Source organism: Nicotiana tomentosiformis, chromosome 2 (assembly GCF_000390325.3).
Source record: "Nicotiana tomentosiformis chromosome 2, ASM39032v3, whole genome shotgun sequence".
Classification (NCBI taxonomy): Eukaryota; Viridiplantae; Streptophyta; class Magnoliopsida; order Solanales; family Solanaceae; genus Nicotiana; species Nicotiana tomentosiformis.
Genome location: NC_090813.1, coordinates 184,826,517 through 184,843,853, shown reverse-complemented (window position 1 = coordinate 184,843,853; position 17,337 = coordinate 184,826,517). Strand labels below are relative to the sequence as shown.

At 36.9% G+C, this 17,337-nt stretch overlaps 2 protein-coding genes across 3 annotated transcripts; both read right to left on the bottom strand.

Annotated features, from left to right (window-relative positions):
• Positions 1–688: 688 nt before the first annotated feature.
• LOC104117621 (mediator of RNA polymerase II transcription subunit 19a-like) lies at positions 689–6,083 on the bottom strand. 2 transcript variants are annotated; one of them, XM_009628695.3, is made up of 7 exons: positions 5,844–6,083; positions 5,247–5,313; positions 3,667–3,956; positions 3,242–3,469; positions 2,372–2,431; positions 2,084–2,226; positions 689–1,291 (listed from the first exon to the last, which is right to left on the bottom strand). In XM_009628695.3, the coding sequence occupies exons 2-6, from the start codon at positions 5,275–5,277 to the stop codon at positions 2,176–2,178; spliced, it is 660 nt and encodes a 219-aa protein (XP_009626990.1). In that variant the 5' UTR covers positions 5,278–5,313; positions 5,844–6,083; the 3' UTR covers positions 689–1,291; positions 2,084–2,175. The 2 variants fall into 2 exon arrangements, with proteins under 2 accessions (XP_009626990.1, XP_009626991.1); XM_009628696.4 differs by having other exon boundaries at positions 689–1,286.
• A 2,070-nt stretch (positions 6,084–8,153) lies between these two features.
• LOC104117620 (large ribosomal subunit protein uL18-like) lies at positions 8,154–11,669 on the bottom strand. Its single transcript, XM_009628694.4, has 9 exons — positions 11,532–11,669; positions 10,543–10,612; positions 10,357–10,448; positions 9,988–10,114; positions 9,816–9,895; positions 9,628–9,744; positions 9,011–9,145; positions 8,696–8,865; positions 8,154–8,453 (listed from the first exon to the last, which is right to left on the bottom strand). The coding sequence occupies exons 1-9, from the start codon at positions 11,532–11,534 to the stop codon at positions 8,342–8,344; spliced, it is 906 nt and encodes a 301-aa protein (XP_009626989.1). The 5' UTR covers positions 11,535–11,669; the 3' UTR covers positions 8,154–8,341.
• Positions 11,670–17,337: the final 5,668 nt, after the last annotated feature.

The window sequence follows — 17,337 nt, the reverse complement described above, 5'->3', positions numbered from 1 at the left end:
CTTAAAGTGCTTCGAGTTAATTCCTTCAATGAAACTTAATAAAGGACTATATTGCATCGGCCTCTGTCTATGTATACACAAAGAGGGAAACTTCAACTTCAACACCTACATACGGTCAAACTTTTCTATAACAGCTTCATCTGTTCCGAAACTTTTTGGTTGCTATAGTAAAGTGTTGTTATAAAGAACATATATTATAACATAACATAAAAAATTAGTTACAAAGAAAACTTGACCATTACAGTGAAGATTGTAAAGTGATATTATAAAAAATAAATGTTATAGAGAGGTCAATGCATACACAAGGAGGGAAACTTAAACTTCAAAATTACTTGGTAATACCTTTTCCAACGCAAGGCCATTTATGACTCATTGAAAAGCTGAAAGACATGAAATCCTATAAATTGTGTCATTTATGACTCATTCATGCCTTGGATTCTCGATGTAGCCAAAAAAGTTAGGACTAGTAAGTGTTGTTTTCCTCACTATTTTATGTGTAGCTCATCTTAAATGAGTAACTTCAGTTACTAGATGGACAAACTACTATGTGCATGCCACTTGAACTGCAGCAAATACTCTCCCTTTTCTTGTCACAAAACACTATCTGAATTTGATATTAAAGATTTGAGGCCAGGCTTCTCAGTTCAATAAAGTTGAGTAATAAAACAAGCATTCACAAGTTCTAATATTAGAAAACTGCAGCTACAAAATATTAGAAAAAATGCCAAAATTTTACATGTTTATCACTAGTGATACATTAAAAATTAGCTTTAAAAAGTCCTGGAGCACAAAAATCTCAAGCATTACCTTGTCAGAAACAACTTGATTTCATTTTATCCTAGATATACAACAAAAACTTCAACCCTAGCAACTAGAATTCCTAACACAATACACATTCCCACATCCTTGAAAACCTAGTCCTCTCCCCCCTCCCCCCCCCCCCCCCAATATTTAAACGCCAATGAGTCGCAGTCAAGCTCAAAAAATAACAAGAGACCTGACCAACACTCAACCTTCAATGCTTTCTTATTACCCAATGCTGCAACTGGGTAAGACTAAGAATTGAGATTAGAGCCGCTGAAAGATGGGGAAGGACTGAAAGAATAATTAATCATCATAAGGCAAGACAACCAAAAGAATGGATCAAGGTTTTCAAAGTCATTGCCAACTAAAGAAGCCCTTTTAATATGATACAATGAGGTTCTTTTTCAGCAGTTTGTACCTTTCACTAAAATCTACTTCAACAAGTGAATTCACCCTCTTGGAATTCTTTAATTAGTCCAGAGCTATTCTGCATGGAAAAGAGAAACAGAAACATTATGCAACACATGACAAAACAAATACTATGATGAGCTATTCTATTCGCTCTTGGTTAAAAAACAACAAAAGTATATACTAGCAACAGAATGCAACGCCAAATAAACTTGGTACATCCTCACACATAAAAAGGAACAGGTATGCAGATAAATGATATAATAGAACTCTCACGACTAATGAGAAGATTAATGATACTATGTGCTTGTTATTACTTTTTAATTAACTTGCTTGTGATGAACATTATATTTCCATGCCAAACAAGCATTCTTTTATTTCGCCCATTCTGGGATTGGAAAAAATACATCCGCAAGGAACATTATCCCTCGACCCTCGGTAACTCTTCCATTTTCTACTTTATTTTTTGATAGCTCAGAAACCCTTCCATTCTGCAACAGAATATATACCAACAGGCACAAATAACTTCCTTCTCCATTTTTTATAAGCTCAAGGGACACTAAAAACCCGTGTAGGAAACTGTTTTTTATCCAACAAATGCAAATCGTTCAATATCTGAAATACTTCAAAGCATGTCTTTAGTCGTAAACATGAACCTCATGAGCACCTAATGGCCTGAAAAAGGCTGCCCAAACGGCTTTTGACGCATATAACTAGTCAATGTTCTTCTTTTCCCCCAAAAAAGCGAAAATTTGTAATGCAGATGCAAGTATGATATGGACCACGTATAATAGATAGCACAGATGGAACACTTGGGCATGCCATAAAGTTCTTCAATTGGTGGGATATGGCAGGATATGAACTTCTGTACCTCAGATATTTCACAAAAGTAAGCAAAGGATCCCTCCAAATTCTTAACTGCAACACCTGAGGACAATAATTAAAGTAGCACATGCCAAAAATTCAGCCTGCAACCCTTATAGCACCAATTTCATCAATCTTTGAGCTCTTGTGCTGCAACATTTCAAGATGTGAGGATATCACCATTAGTATAAGGTGAAGATACAGTCTCAATATAGTGAAAAGATCACCCCATATAATGAGCTCAGAAACAAACTTAACATTTGCAAAAATCATATTGAACACAATATTATATTACCTTGTTTCTCTTGTGTTTGTGAACATTATTAACATCCTCCTCACCATCATGCTTCCTTTTCTGATATCATCAGAAAGATCATAATCAGTGAGGTCATACAAAAGTATAATCACATTTAATACAGTGAATTGCCACTTTAGCTATTTGCTAAAGTCCTAAAAGTGTTGCAAATATGGGCTGAATTTCTACAGCAAGAAGTGATCCCAACAAGCCAGCACAATTGCTAAGCTCCACTAGCCCAAGAACTCGAGTCAAACAAAAAAAGTTAACCACATTTGTCACATAAAGAAAAGTTAAGAGTGTCAACTTCTCACAAATTCACTACATAGCACAAATTCACTACAAAACATACAGTAGGATGAGAGAAATCAACAAACTCGGACTTGAAGCTACTATTACAAGCAAAAGACGAGTCAAATTTATGACGGCGTACAGAAAATCTTGTTAAACTAAATCAAACGGCTATTTTTTGCCGCAGCAACTGAAAACTGAAAGTCAAACAACAATTGGTTCCACAAACTCTGAGCAAGATATTCCTAGAAAACTAAACCTTATGCCCTGAAATCTATTCTACTGGAATCCCATAAATGCAACTTATAAGCTACATCACAAACGATGTAGTTAAAGTTCACGAAAGCAAGAGGAACAGACAGCAGGATTCTAGTGGCGCCTACTAAAAAAGTACTACTGTCAGTTTTAAGTAATGTCATTTTCAGTAAACACAGCATTGAGCAAATTATTAAGTGGCTTTACTGTGAACCAGTCTTCTAAACTTCTTGAATATGAAAGAACCACATGATATTCACTGTATACCGCATGCCAGGAGAATCATCGTATTTGCATAACTCTTAAAGTTTGCTAGTAGCAGACCTTTTCGTGATGTTTCTTTGAATGGTCAGCGCCAGAATCATGATGCCCAGTTTTATCTTTCTTTTTCTCTTTATCCTTGTCTTTACTTCGATCTTTATGACGGTGTTTGTGCTTCTTATGCTCTTTGTCCTTCTCCTTGTCTCTATCCTTGTGCTTTTTATGCTTCTTCTCCTTGTCTTTCGACTCACTTTTAGACTTTCCAGCTGCAGTGGGAATCCCTTTCTCAGACTACGAAACACCAAAAATACCTATTGATCAGCAATTACTGGAACAGGCAAATTGGCAATATGCAAAAGCACAGGGTTTGAAAAAAAATCCAGTTCACGATCTCCAGCTTCAGAGATCAGAAAGGATTAAAAGGGTTACTTAAATATGCTGAATCAGATGTACTCATACAACTCAAGCTTCCAAAGTAGATTTCTTACAGGAGGCAGATCAATTGGAGCTGTTTCACGTAGTTGAAAAGCTTCTCTAAGAACATCTAAGTCGAATGATTGGATGCATGAATTTGACTCTTTTGAAGACGAAGTATCCTGTATAAGCTGATCCAACTGCATTCCTTCCCCTTTCCTAATTTCTGTGTCTCCCACCACATTGTGAAGATAATGAGTATCTGAAATTGACAATGAAAGAGGCTTCTTGCAGAAGAACTCGTGATGAGCCAACAACTTGAAGTGAGTGATAAGATCCACAGCACCTGTAAGTTCTCTTGGCCCTAATAATGTATTTGGACCAATCAACCACAGTAAGCCAATGATATCTTGATTTAAAAGAAGATATTTTAAGGAGAAGAAGATCAAAGTGTCAAATGCTTTATTTTAAAATTCTTCATATGAAATCTGAGAGATGGGTCACAATTTTTACAAATATATCTTCGAACAAACATGCAACATAAGGCAAAGGACTCACTACTATTTAAAGTCAGATCTCAAATTTATTGCTAAATGGTAAGTCTGCTACGCAACTCACAATACCATACTTTGAATTCCTCTGCGTTTTGTATTACTTCCATTTATCACTTCTAATATTATAACTCGTTATACTGGAACATGCAATACTGTTAATCTCTCTCCTCTGCTTTCTGTATTATCTTCAGTTGTCACCTCCAATATCAGAACAACTAATGCTAAGTACTAAAATCTTCTCTTTTTTGGTTTGATTCTGCTTCACAAACTAAGCCCAATATTCTTTTTTGGCAATCACAGCTTTTACAACACCTTAACTGTTTGCAAACTGTGAACCACTTTGGCAAGGCTTCAATCAATTTTTAGTTATTTGTGAGATCTTGTTACTGAAGTCGTAACCCTAAGTACATAACTCTAACAGACAACATCATCCAAATGTTGAAGGAAGAAGCTGGATAACACATTGCTTCCAAAAGCTTCAGAACTTGCATTGCTAATGAATTTTTTTTCTTTTGTTAAATAAACGACAGTTGTTTCATTCTTGGAATGAAAATGAAATTGGCAAATATAAGTCGGCAGTAAATCATTAACTCCTACCTCCTGAAAGTAAAAACAATAGCACCACAAAAGGAAAAAACAAAAAGGAAACAGAAAACAGAAACTGCAGAGCAAATAGATCACGCAGGAAATTCACATTGTAGTACTGATCAACTACTCCCTCCGTTCATTTTTTACTTGTCCACAATGGACTTTGCACTCTCCTTAAGAAAAAATAAATGAAGTACATATTTGACTATAATACCCATGATAATAATAACATTTCAAAGTCTTGAAAATGATTTGGGGAATAAATAGTTAATGATAAGTGTAAAAACATGAAAGAAAATTTGTCTCTTGATTTGCTAAAATGGACAAGTAAAAGTGATAATATATTTTTAGTATAGTTGACAAGTAAAAGTGAACGGAGGGAGCACAATGCATTTCACCTTAAAATAAAACCTAGGCATGCAATAATGACCCAAGTAGAGTCAAATGTCTACAGTAGTCATTTTACCCTAACATGCAAAGAGACTGTTGGGAAATCACTGTAAGAATCATACCTCTTCCAAACGTCTTGCTGTCTGGATCCATCAATTAGCGCCCAGCACATGAATAATGCATTATTTCCTGGAAAGTATTGGGGCGTAAGACAATTGAACACAACCATCTAGCCAAGCAATGGTTTACTCTACTTATGGGACTAGAATGCAAACAAAATGGCAATGAATATATACAAATTATACATATTTTGCACCTCCTAGGTACTATAACAAAATTACTTTACTTATCAAAAAAATAGATATATACAAATTAACGAATGTAAATAACCACCATGGTGAACCAATAGAGCTCATCGATTTCAGTATCTTCCAAATACTCCCTCCTACGTGATAAACATGACCTGCTTTTAGCCTTTTACTAGTGGGGAGTTCAAGCATAGAATGCTTGACTTGATATTATATTGAGTTTGGTAAAAATGTGTTTAAAATTGTAGTTCCAAATTCTCATCATTTGGCACATTCCCGTATCAATCAAATCTCAGAGTTTATATATAAGGGACAACTATAATACAACAAAAAGAAATTCAGATTTTCAAGAATACAACAAAAAGAGGACTCCAAATTTACAAAATACAATATAGAGGAAGAAAAGTATACTCGATCCGAGACGTAAATTAGGGTTCCGACGAAGCACGAAACTCGTTTATTCTCCAATTGAAGAAAGAAATCGAGTATATAGAAGAATTTGATGATTTAGGGTTTAGCAATTTTAGAATGAATTTGGATCTAAGGATCTTTATTGAACTGGAAAAAAAAACCCTAATTTTCCCGTTTCGCGGAGTTGAGATACTATTGGCTAATGGCTCAGGAAAGAGGGAAAATGGACCTCTATTTTTAATTATAGCCTCAACCTATTACGTATTATTATTTTTATTAGTGTTATATCTTATGGTAATATCTTATGTCATTTTTTTAACGTCAATTACCCCTGATTATGCCTGGGTTCAGATGGAGTTTTGCGTCATTTAGGAAAGGTTTTTCCCTTTTTTCTTATTTTTCAAATGGTAAAGGTATATATATTTAGGAAGGATTTATTTGTCAAAAAAGTCATTTAGGAAAATTCTTTTTCTTGTGGTGTCATTTAGGAAAGTTTTTTTTTAAAAGTATTTAATAGAAATTTGTTTGGACTAATAAAACCAATAAGTTATTTATTTCAAGTATTTAATAGAAATTTGATTGGACTAATAAAACCAAAGGAGTAATAAAACTAATTAGTTATTAAATGTCTAACGTGTGATATTAATGTTCAAATTATGACTTATTGGCCATTGAATTGTCCTTGGTATTTATTTGAATATGACCTTGATCCAAAGACACAATGCTAGATCAAAATTTAAGTTCCACGGGTTTAACTTACAAAATTCTTAGCATTAAACTTGTTATATGTTTTAAATTATGGGATTTTTGTTCTTAAATTATGAATTCTTATCTACTATTTGTTGTAATTTTTATGAATTTTTACTCATAAAGTTTACTTCGCGTCGAAAGTATTAGATTCAGATGAATCCAATGCCGCAACTTTAGATCTGCCTCTGTTGAGATATGGCTAATGTTTGAATCAGGCTTGATAAAGTCAAAAAGAGAAAGACGATTAAGTAGAATTGTTACTAGGTTATATATGATTAAGAATGAAGTTATTCGGGATAAGGTGGGTGTGGCCCCGTGGAGGATAAGATGTGGGAGATGAGGTTGAGATGTTTTGGACATGTTAAGAGGAGAAGTACAAAAACCCCTATTATGAGGTCTGGGAGGTTAGCCTTGGTGGGTATCGAGAGAGGGGGTAGAGGTAGGCCAAAGAAGTCTTAGGGAGAGCAGTGATTAGGCGGGAGTGGCACAGCTGGAGCTTACTGAGGACATGACCCTTGATAGAAAGATATGACGATCGAAGATTAGGTTAGTAGGTTAGCAGGCAGCCGAGCGTTCTCCCTGTGTCTTCTCAGTTCTACAGCATTAATGTCAATATGATATTTCTTTATTCTTAGAGTGTTATTACCACTTAGGGCTCTTGTGGTACGAGAGATAAGGGATAATTAATCCCGGAATTAAATTTGAGATGAGTTTATCCCACGTTTTGTTGGGATAAAACCGTGGTATAACTAGTCCTGATATTCTTTATTCTTAGAGTGTTATTACTACTTAGGGCTCGTTTGGTACGAGAGATAAGGGATAATTAATCCCGGAATTAAATTTGAGATGAGTTTATCCCACGTTTGGTTGTGATAAATTTGTGGTATAACTAATCCTAATATTCTTTATTCTTAGAGTGTTATTACTACTTAGGGCTCGTTTGGTACGAGAGATAAGGGATTATTAATCCTAGAATTAAATTTAAGATGAATTTATCCCACGTTTGGTTGGGATAGAATCGTGATATTAGTTATACCGGGATTATGGTATTTTTTATTCTCATGAGAGGATGAAATAATTAATCCCGAAATAATTAATCATGAGATAACTTATTTCCCAACCAAACGACCCCTTAGTGTTTACTTGCTATCTTGGCTTCGGTCTCTCATTTTTTGTTATGTTACTAGTTGTTGCCTTTACACCTTTTCTTCCTCTCTTTTGTCGAACCTCTATCAAAAACAGTCTCTCTACTCTTCTAGAATTCTTTTCACGAGGGTCTATCAGAAACATCTTTGTCCTTTCAGGGTAGGGTAAGGCTACATACATCTTCCCGCAGGTTTGTTGTTATTACTAAATTGACTTATTCCAAGTCATTTAACCAAATAGAATAGGATTTAAAAATACACTAAAAATATAAAACAATTTGACATTGATATAGTATAGTTTATTTTGTTATTACAAGTTGCTTGCTTTATTTTCAGAAAGCTCGTTCTACTATCATGAGTACTTGATGTTATCTTTTTGTTGACTTGATAGTGTAAAACTTCTAACATGTGAATGTAAAGAAGTTAAAACTCAATGGAATAAACAGATGAAGAAAAATATAATCTCATACATCGTCACTTTGGTGAAGTCTCATTCTACTAAGCATGCAAAACTGAGATTTCTACTTAGTAGAAAACAAGAAAAGAAAAATATAATAGAAAACCATAAGCGACAAGAATCCAAAATTCTTGTTATGTAGTAAACTAATCATCGTCTTCCTCGTCATCATCATTTCCAGCAGCAGCATTCAAAGCATTGAGTCTTTCGATCAACCTAGCTTTCCTCTCGTCATACGTTAGCTTCTTAAGGTTGTACCTGCAGAACAGCAGCCCCAAAATGACTAAAGTGAGAAAAGAAGAAAGATTTTCAGCCATTAGAATCTAAGCATCATGTAGAAATCGGAGACCAAAGACCCTATATGGACACACGACACAACTAATGTACCAATGAATTTCAACTCGTCCTTGTACCTTTCAGTTGATAAGGTTTGCAGAAATAAATGATGTTCAAAAGGCTAATAATGATCGATCAATTAAACTATAGACAAAATCTCAAACCTCTTGTGCTGCTTAGGAGGTTGCTTGTCGGACTTCTTTGAGCTTGGATCCGCACGTATGGCAGCATGAACCTTCTTGTACATCTCCTCGAGATCGTCTGCCTCAAGACCCGTCTTGATGTACTCGCTAAAGTGTGACTGGTATTTCTCAGGTTCATCTTCCATCAATGTCTGCAAACAAAGGTCGGGCATTTTAGAGATGGGGAGTAACAAGAAGCCAGAAATAATAGTGAAGATCAACATCCCTCTACCTATCCATGGAGCCTACAATAGTCACAAATTACAAAAGATTCAAATATAAATACTACTATCTCACTTTCATATATGCAGAAACGTGGCCACCGTAGATATACTTGCGGTGAACATCTGCATCAAGTTGCTTGGAATCCTTGCCAAATCCAGCAAACCTCTTCTCGCTATGAGGGATATCAATCCCACCATCCAATGCACCCTGATCCAACAATCAACATTGCAGATAGACATTGTTAAAAGTCAAAAGATAGGCAGAGTTTTTATTTTTGTTTTTATATGGAATAATGCAGATAGACAGTTAAAGGTCACATGACCTTAAAATGCACCTTAAACCTTAAAATGAATGAAAAAACTATCCTCCAAACAGCAGAGGTAGTACTCTCATTATTATACAATCAAACCAACATGCTAAGAAGGCCCAATAGCCCAAGCATTTTTTAAAGTCGGACAAACGAAACATATTGCTTTATTTCCTCAGAGATGGAAATAACCATTGCTAATGTCTATATTTTGAGGTTTAGCTGATTCGAAAAACCATCCGATCAACGATTCATGAAAAGCATAAATGATGCTGTTTCACGAACAAAATTTTTGAATTAAAGCTAAAATTAGCAGTGTGGCATAATGATGTATAGACTTTAACTAGGTGAAAATGAACCAAAAGCAGAAGCAGGATAATACCTTGAGAGCACCAAAAACACGATTGCCTGTAGTAGTTCTTATAAGGCCAACATCCAGGAGAGCACGGAAAGGCCTCCTGCTTTCAGCAGGTTCAACAGAATAATCCTCCCCATTGACCTGTAACGATGTGTAATTAAATTAAAGTCAGAAATAAAAGCAAGTACTGTGCAGCCAAAGCTACTACTTACATCGAGGTTTCCTTCATACTCTTCGTCCATTTCAAGCTTTTTGAGAACTCGTCTTGCCAAGAGAAGTCCAGTACAGTATGCTAAATTGAGCATTAAAAGACGTATTACTTATATATAAAGAACAGAATTTCAGGAGGGACAACAAACAAATTGAATAGCTTTGTGTAAGTACCGGCAGCATAGTTTGTCAGTCCGACTTTAAGTCCATAATGAGGCAACTCACGAGCATAGGCAGAGGCAAGAATCATGTCACCAGCAATGCTAGCAGACACAATTTGTGCGATTATGTCCTTGTTAGTCTAGAGAAAATGTTAAGATAAACTAGGAACATTCACCTCCCGAAGTCACAGATAAATGATTATCAAAACATCCATAATTAATCAAGTCATGAACGTTCAACATGGCATTCAATGAACCCACAGTAATAAGGAAACGTTCTGTGGACAAAATGCGAAGGCAGATCATCCTATGAAAGAAATAGCAGTGTAATTAAGTAGATGCTATGCAAGTTAAGGGCAGAAAACTGCATTAGAAAGGATACAAATCGGACAACAAAACGGTATTTTGGTGTGTTGTACTTATTTTTGTCCTGATTGATCAGCCGATTCCTGGCTCTATAGTCAGTCTTTCCCTCTACACAGTAGCAAAACATTGAAATTAGTGATACTTTACTTGCAAACAAGATTGAGAACAGACAAAAAAATGATGACGGAAAATAGAGCTTTACCTCTCCTTCTCTTGAATTTAACCTGAAAACGCTTAAAGTAAGCCCTCGTCTTCTGGACTTTGATGAAGGCCTGTAACATAATTCAGCAACAATGTCAAAACTCAACCAGAAAATAAAGAAATTCCCCAAAAAAGAACTAGCAATGCTATTGGAAGGTCAAGTAAGGAACATAAGCGGAAGTGGTTCAATCTCCTTGGGGATATGCAGTGGAGGATGGAGTTCATAAATTACGGGTTCAGCTAAAACCAAATATTCTTAACACAACATAAATACATGGGGGAAACCCTATAATATTTTAATAGACATTTACACTCAACCCCATAACTTAAAAGTACAATAAGTTCAATGATAAGAAACTTAAAGGTTGAACTCATCATGTTAAAACCCTAAATCGGCTCTAGGGATATCTTGTCATAAAAATCTAGCTCCAATCCGAAATGAATTTGCATAATAACATTCTAATACACATATACATTTTCAAATTCCAACAAAAAAACCATTTTTGTTAACATTTTCAAAGACAGACCAAAAAAGGTGATAAAAAATCTCGAAATCAAAACTAAGCATATCTCAATAAGATAAAACAGATAAAAATATGAACAATAATATTATGGCCATAAACAAGAGAAATAACACTAAAATCACAATTTGCTATTCCTTTAGACAGCAAATACACGCATACACAGTACAAAAAATGCATGAAAAACTTTAACAAGTTTAGATAGTTGTAATTTTTTTTAAAACAACAAACTTTTTTTGTGTGCAAAAACTAAATGAAAAAACTCAAAACAAATGTATATTTCATTAAAAAAAACATAAACTGAACGTCACCACTCCCATTGTAATTATCTAGCATATTCTGCTTTTTGTTCTTCCAAATCTCGACTGCTTTAGATAATATTAGTATATAATGCAATTAAAAAAAAACAGAAAATGAAAAAAAATGCAAAATATGGTCAAATGAAAACCTAGAAGTTATTGAATTTTACCATTGTTGTTCTTCGATTAGCCTCCGCCGCCGGCGTTAGGGGTTGAGGGGGTGAGACGAAGCTGTTGTGAGCAAAAGAGTATTACTTTGAAGTTCAAATACGGAACTGAAACCCTAGCTAAATGTTTGGACCTTTAAGGCCCATATGACTTCGGCCCATTGGCCTGAAACCCAAAAGTTTTTGTATTAATTTAGCATTTACTTTATTTTTTTCTTGTCTTTTGAAGGGGAATAATATGAAATTTTGTCATTTATATATTATATTATACCGTCAATAAGTTGTAGAAATATATACTTTTCAATGAACATTTTGCAAAAGTAGGTTGTCAAAAAATTGCTCGCCAGCTTAGTGTTAGAATTATAGAGGAAAAGATGTTCACATTTATCATGTATATCATGTACTATTTGAATTGTTCAATTTTGTCATCTATTATATTTTTGGTTCATTCATATCTTTACTATTAATGGAATGCCAAAATGGAATAGATGATTCTACGTGTCCAAATTTTTCAAGAAAAAATATTCAAATTTAATATTTAACTTATAACTGCAATTTAAAAATACCCTCGAGTTGGAGCTCTATGATGGGCCAATGGCAAAAAAGAGATTGTTTCTTAATGATGAGGTAATATTAGACAAAAAAGGGTAGTACATGAATATTCACGTGTTGTCCGTCAACTACGTCTTTCGGCTTGATCTTAGGCTGTAATTATAACGACCCGATCGGTCGTTTTGAGTTTTAGCGTGTCATTCAGCGATTTGAGGTCCCGAGCAGCTTCACTCCAGGTATTATAACTTGTACACGTGGTCTGAATTTAATTTCGGGAAGTTCGGAGTTGATTTGGAAAGAAAATTCAAATTTCGGAAGCCTTAAGTTGGAGGAATCAACCAAACTGGGATTTTTGAGTAAACGGCCTCGGAATCGGGAATTAAAGGTTCCAACAGGTTCGTATGATGATTTTGGACTTGGGCATATGTCCGGATCAGGTTTTTGGATGACCCGAGAGCGATTCAGCGCCTATTATGGAAATTGGCATTTTGGAAGAATTTCAAAAGAATTGGGTTGAGGTGTATTTCAAATGTTATCAATATCTGTTTGGGATTTCGAGTCTGGGAATAGCTCCGTATGGTGATTATGGTATTGGGAGCACGTTCGGAAGTGGATTTGGAGGTCCGTAGGTCATTTCGGGGTCATTTGGCGAAAAATAAAAATTTAAAGTTTTTGAAAAGTTTGACCGGGAGTGAACTTTTTGATATCAGGGTCGGATTCTGATTCCGAAAGCTTGGGTAGGTCTGTAATGTCAATTATGACTTGTGTGCAAAATTTGAGGTCAATCGGACATGATTTGATAGGTTTCGGCATCGAAGGTAGAAGTTTGAAGTTCTAAAGTTCATTAAGTTTGAATCGGAGGATGATTCGTAGTTTCGATGTTGTTTTGCATGATTTGAGGCCTCGACTAAGTTTGTAATATGTTTTGAGACATGTTGGTATACTTGGTTAAGGTCCAGAGAGCCCCTAGTGGATTCCGGATGGTAAACGGACCGAGTTTGGACTTGGAATAAGTGCTGAAGCAGCTGATACCTGGTGCAATCGCACCTGCGTGAATAACATCGCATGTGCGGCGATTGGGTCGTAGAAGCGACATCTGGACGGAGCTGGGATGGCCGCAGATGCGAGGATGTTTCCGCATCTGCGAGCCCGCATATACGAGGAAAGCTCCGCAGAAGCAGAATGCGAGTTGGCAGCTGGAGTCGCAGGAGCGGAAGGTCTCCGCATGTGTGAGACCGCAGGGGCGCGTTTGGCATCGCAGGTGCGGAGCTGTGCTGGGCAAAGGGCATGCGTAGGTGCGAGGTTTTGGTCACACCTATGAGACCGCAGATGCGGTGAAGCGGCCGCAGGTGCGGGAGTCGCTGGGCAGAAGGGTTCTTTAAGAACGGGGATTTGGCCCATTTTTTTCTATTTTTCATTTGGTTGGGGCGATTTTGGAGAGCTTCAAAGGGAGGTTTCCATCAAGCAACACAAAGTAAGTGATTTCCATTTATTACAAGTTAAATACATGGTTTTTATATGGATTCAAGCATGAAAATTGGTAGAATTTGTGGGATTTTTTTAATAAAAAAACTAGAATTGGTATTTTTGGATTTTGACCACGAATTTAGGAATGGAATTGGAAATAAATTATATATTTGAGTTCGTGAGGTTATGGGTAATAGTTATCTTCAAAAAATTCGAAATCCGGGCACGTGGGCCCGAGGGTGATTTTATCGACCTTTCAAGTGGAGTTGGGAATTTATCTAAATTGATTTGTCAAGAGTATTAGAGTATATCCTTATTGGTTTGCATATTGTTTGACTAGTTTTGGAGCGACGGCCATCGGTTTGAGGTATTAGAGCAGTGTTGGAGCCGGTTATGGAACTTCGGAGCGAGGTAAGTCTCCTGTCTAATTCTATGAGGGAGAAAAACTACCCCTAAGTAATGTATTTAATGTGTGCAATTTGTTGCGGAGACTACATACACACGAGGTGATGAGAGTCCGTACGTAGTTAGATTCATGTTATTGTCCGGGTAGACTTAGGTTCACACCATGATGTACTTGTACTATAGGGATTTTCCTTGCTCATTTAATTCTTTATTTTACCTTTCTACTTGAGAGTAGACTTGCTATTATAGAGACTTCACGATTTCACGATTAGTCACCGAGTAACTTCACTCCTCTTACGGTATGTTTTCGTGATATATATATATATATATATATATATATATATATATATACATATATTCATTGAAAGGGTTTTGTTAAAGAAATTACAACTCACATGTTTATTGGTGAGTGGGGTCAAGGACCCGTCAAAGCCACTTATGCTTATGGGATCGGGCCGATCGCTTCGGCAGGAATTTGTATTTTACTTCTTATGGGAACGGGCTGTTTGCCTCGGCAGGATTTATGTATAACACTCTCATGGAAGCGGGCCGTTCGCCTCGGCAGGTTAATTGTTTTATCATATGGTTCGGGACGTTCGACCCTCGGTAGTGCACAATTTTATTATTATGTTGGATCGAGTCGTACGCCTCGGCATTTCCTATATCACGTTCCCATGAAATCGTGCGTAAAACTTGGCAAGAAGCTAGTGTATTTGTAAATTCCGTATTTGAATTATGGTAGCCACTTGATGAGTTTCACTATACCTATATATATGCTCCGGTTAAGGAGAAAATTTCTAATGAAGAGCTTGAGTTCCTCGTAAAGAGAGGGGATTTGTACCACGTGATCTATATTTGTCTATTTCACTTACTTACTCTGCCTCATATTTGCTACCTCTTTACTGTACCTTATGTTGTTGGACCACTAGTGAGTGTCGATGTCGACCCCCTCGTCACTACTTCTCTGGAGTTAGGCTAGATACTTACTAGGTACACGTTGCTTACGTACTCATAATACACTTTCTACACATTTTTGTGCATGTACATATATTTCTAGAGGCCATGTGAGAGCAGAGGTGTGTATACATGTGGGGACCTAGGTGAGCTGCATTCCATTTGTCGACCCACAGCCAGCAGAGTCTTCTTCAGAGTATTTACATTTTTTCTGTCCAATTTGTATTCCGGACAGCTGCTGTATTTTATTTTATATTCCTAGTTAATGCTCATGCACTTGTGACACCGAGTTTTGGGATGATTATGGGTTGTTCTGTATTGATTTTGTTAAAAGTATTATTATTTACTTTGTAAATCCTCATTCTTTACTATTTAAATTAAAGGAAAATATGATTTAAAAAAATAACAAAATGAGAACCCAATTAAGTAATTATTTTTGGCTTGCCTGACAGTGGTGTTCGACGCCATCACGACCTTTATGGATTTTGGGTCGTGACAACATGGTATCAGAGCACTAGGTTCACTTGGGTCTCATGAGTCATAAGCGAGTCTAGTAGAGTCTTGCGGATCGGTACGGAGACGTCTGTACTTATCTTCGAGAGGCTACAGGACTGTTAGGAGCACTTCCCTTCTTGATTCCTCATCGTGCGATTTGATTCCTTTAAGGCCTGTGCCTTCATTTCCTTCCCATTCAATCTTATGCGACGTGAAGCGCTTGTTATAAATTTGGAATCGAGGAATTTTAATGGCATTACTGATGTAGAGCAGGATGTTTCTCCCTGCGTATTCGATTGGGCTGGTGTTGTCGCCTTGTGGAAGGTTGTTTTGTCATCACAACTCAGTAGCTGTATTTCTAATGGTTTTGGGGCTATGCACCAATTGCTATGATATTCACGAGTTGTTATCGCACAATATTAAAGTAATGGTAGGATTCTTGTCTATGTATAGGGGCAATGAATGAATTGAAAGGAGTTTTTTCTCAATGCGTGATTCAGAGGTTCAGTGTTTTATTTCCAACGGAGGGAAAGGCAATTAGACTAAGAATGTTCAGGTTGGATTGATGGAGAAAAGAGACTTGGTATTTTCGAGTGTGGTGGAATCTTCATCCGAGATGTGGTGTCATCATCCTTGATTGAATATGTTAAGTTCGCCGGTGTTATGGCCTTCTTCAAATCGCCTTTGGGGTAGAGTATTGTGAATGGTACCGGGGAAGCGGCTGTTAGATGTCGCAGTGTGCTATGGTTCAGAATCGAATCGGTAATCCTAATGTTGATGGCTCGAGAAGGGTGATCTTCAGAGAGGTTTAGAGTGGTAGAGATCTATTGGTTCAAAGTGCTACAGAGATGGATTTAATTTACGGCCACAACTGGGCATTTATGAGGAAGGACATGTGGGAGGTGTCTTGCGGTGGTTAAATTTTTAGGAGGCCAAGTGTGTGAAGCTGAAGCTGAGTAGTTGCTTAAAGGAGAGGGTTTGACCAAAGTGGGAGAGTGGCAGAGTAGCATATGGGTTATATGGTAGGATAGCCACATGCCTTGGGGGAAGTTAGAGTGATTTGGGATTCATGGTGGACAGTGACTAGGTCTACGAGCTTAATTTGGAATATTGGCTGCTATATTAAGGAAGATTGGATGTGACAGGAGGGAGTTGCTTAATATGAAGCATGATACAACATGACTTTGGATTGGAATATATTGTCGCACATTTAGTTGATTTCCATGAGGAGTGAACGGACTTGTACAGATGGTGAATGAGCACAGGCTTAGGATGGTTTATTGGTTTCATGGTAATTGTACTCGATGCAGCGTTGTTGGAGGATATCGGCATGGAATTTCCACAGGTGGGATATCTCCTGTGAGCAGGTTAGCGGTTATGTGGTGTTGATGAAGCTTCTACGAAAAATTTTACTGGCTATCCAGTAAGAGGTCGAATATGTGAATGTGGCTAGTGATTCAGAATGATCATGAAATGTTTAACATAAGGATTTCGAGGAATTTGGCGGGTTGGTTGTGCAAGATCATGTCAATAGGGGATAAGGAATCTTGGTGGGTTCTAGAGTTATGCAATGGTATCTTCAAGCTAAGTGGGAGAGCCCCACCGTCTATGATTGGATTGCGTAGTTGTCAACTTGTGCGGTTTCTGGTTATCGGTGTATTGGTGGGTTATCATGACTAAGGAAAGAGAACATGAGTGGTAATTTAAGCAAAGGAATTGAGGAGTGTGTGCTGTAATTGGCCTTATCGATTCATGTTCAGGTTTTGGGAAGACTTAGAGTTTATGCTTCGCGGGGATGTGATGTACAAGGAAAAAGAATTTAGTCAGTTGCGGGTGTACCCGTGCTAGTAGGGCCTTGGAGTTGATTATATTTGGGACCGAGTCAGAGTGGGTGACTCTCAACAATGGTCCTAGTGGATTCAAAAGCTAAAGTGCG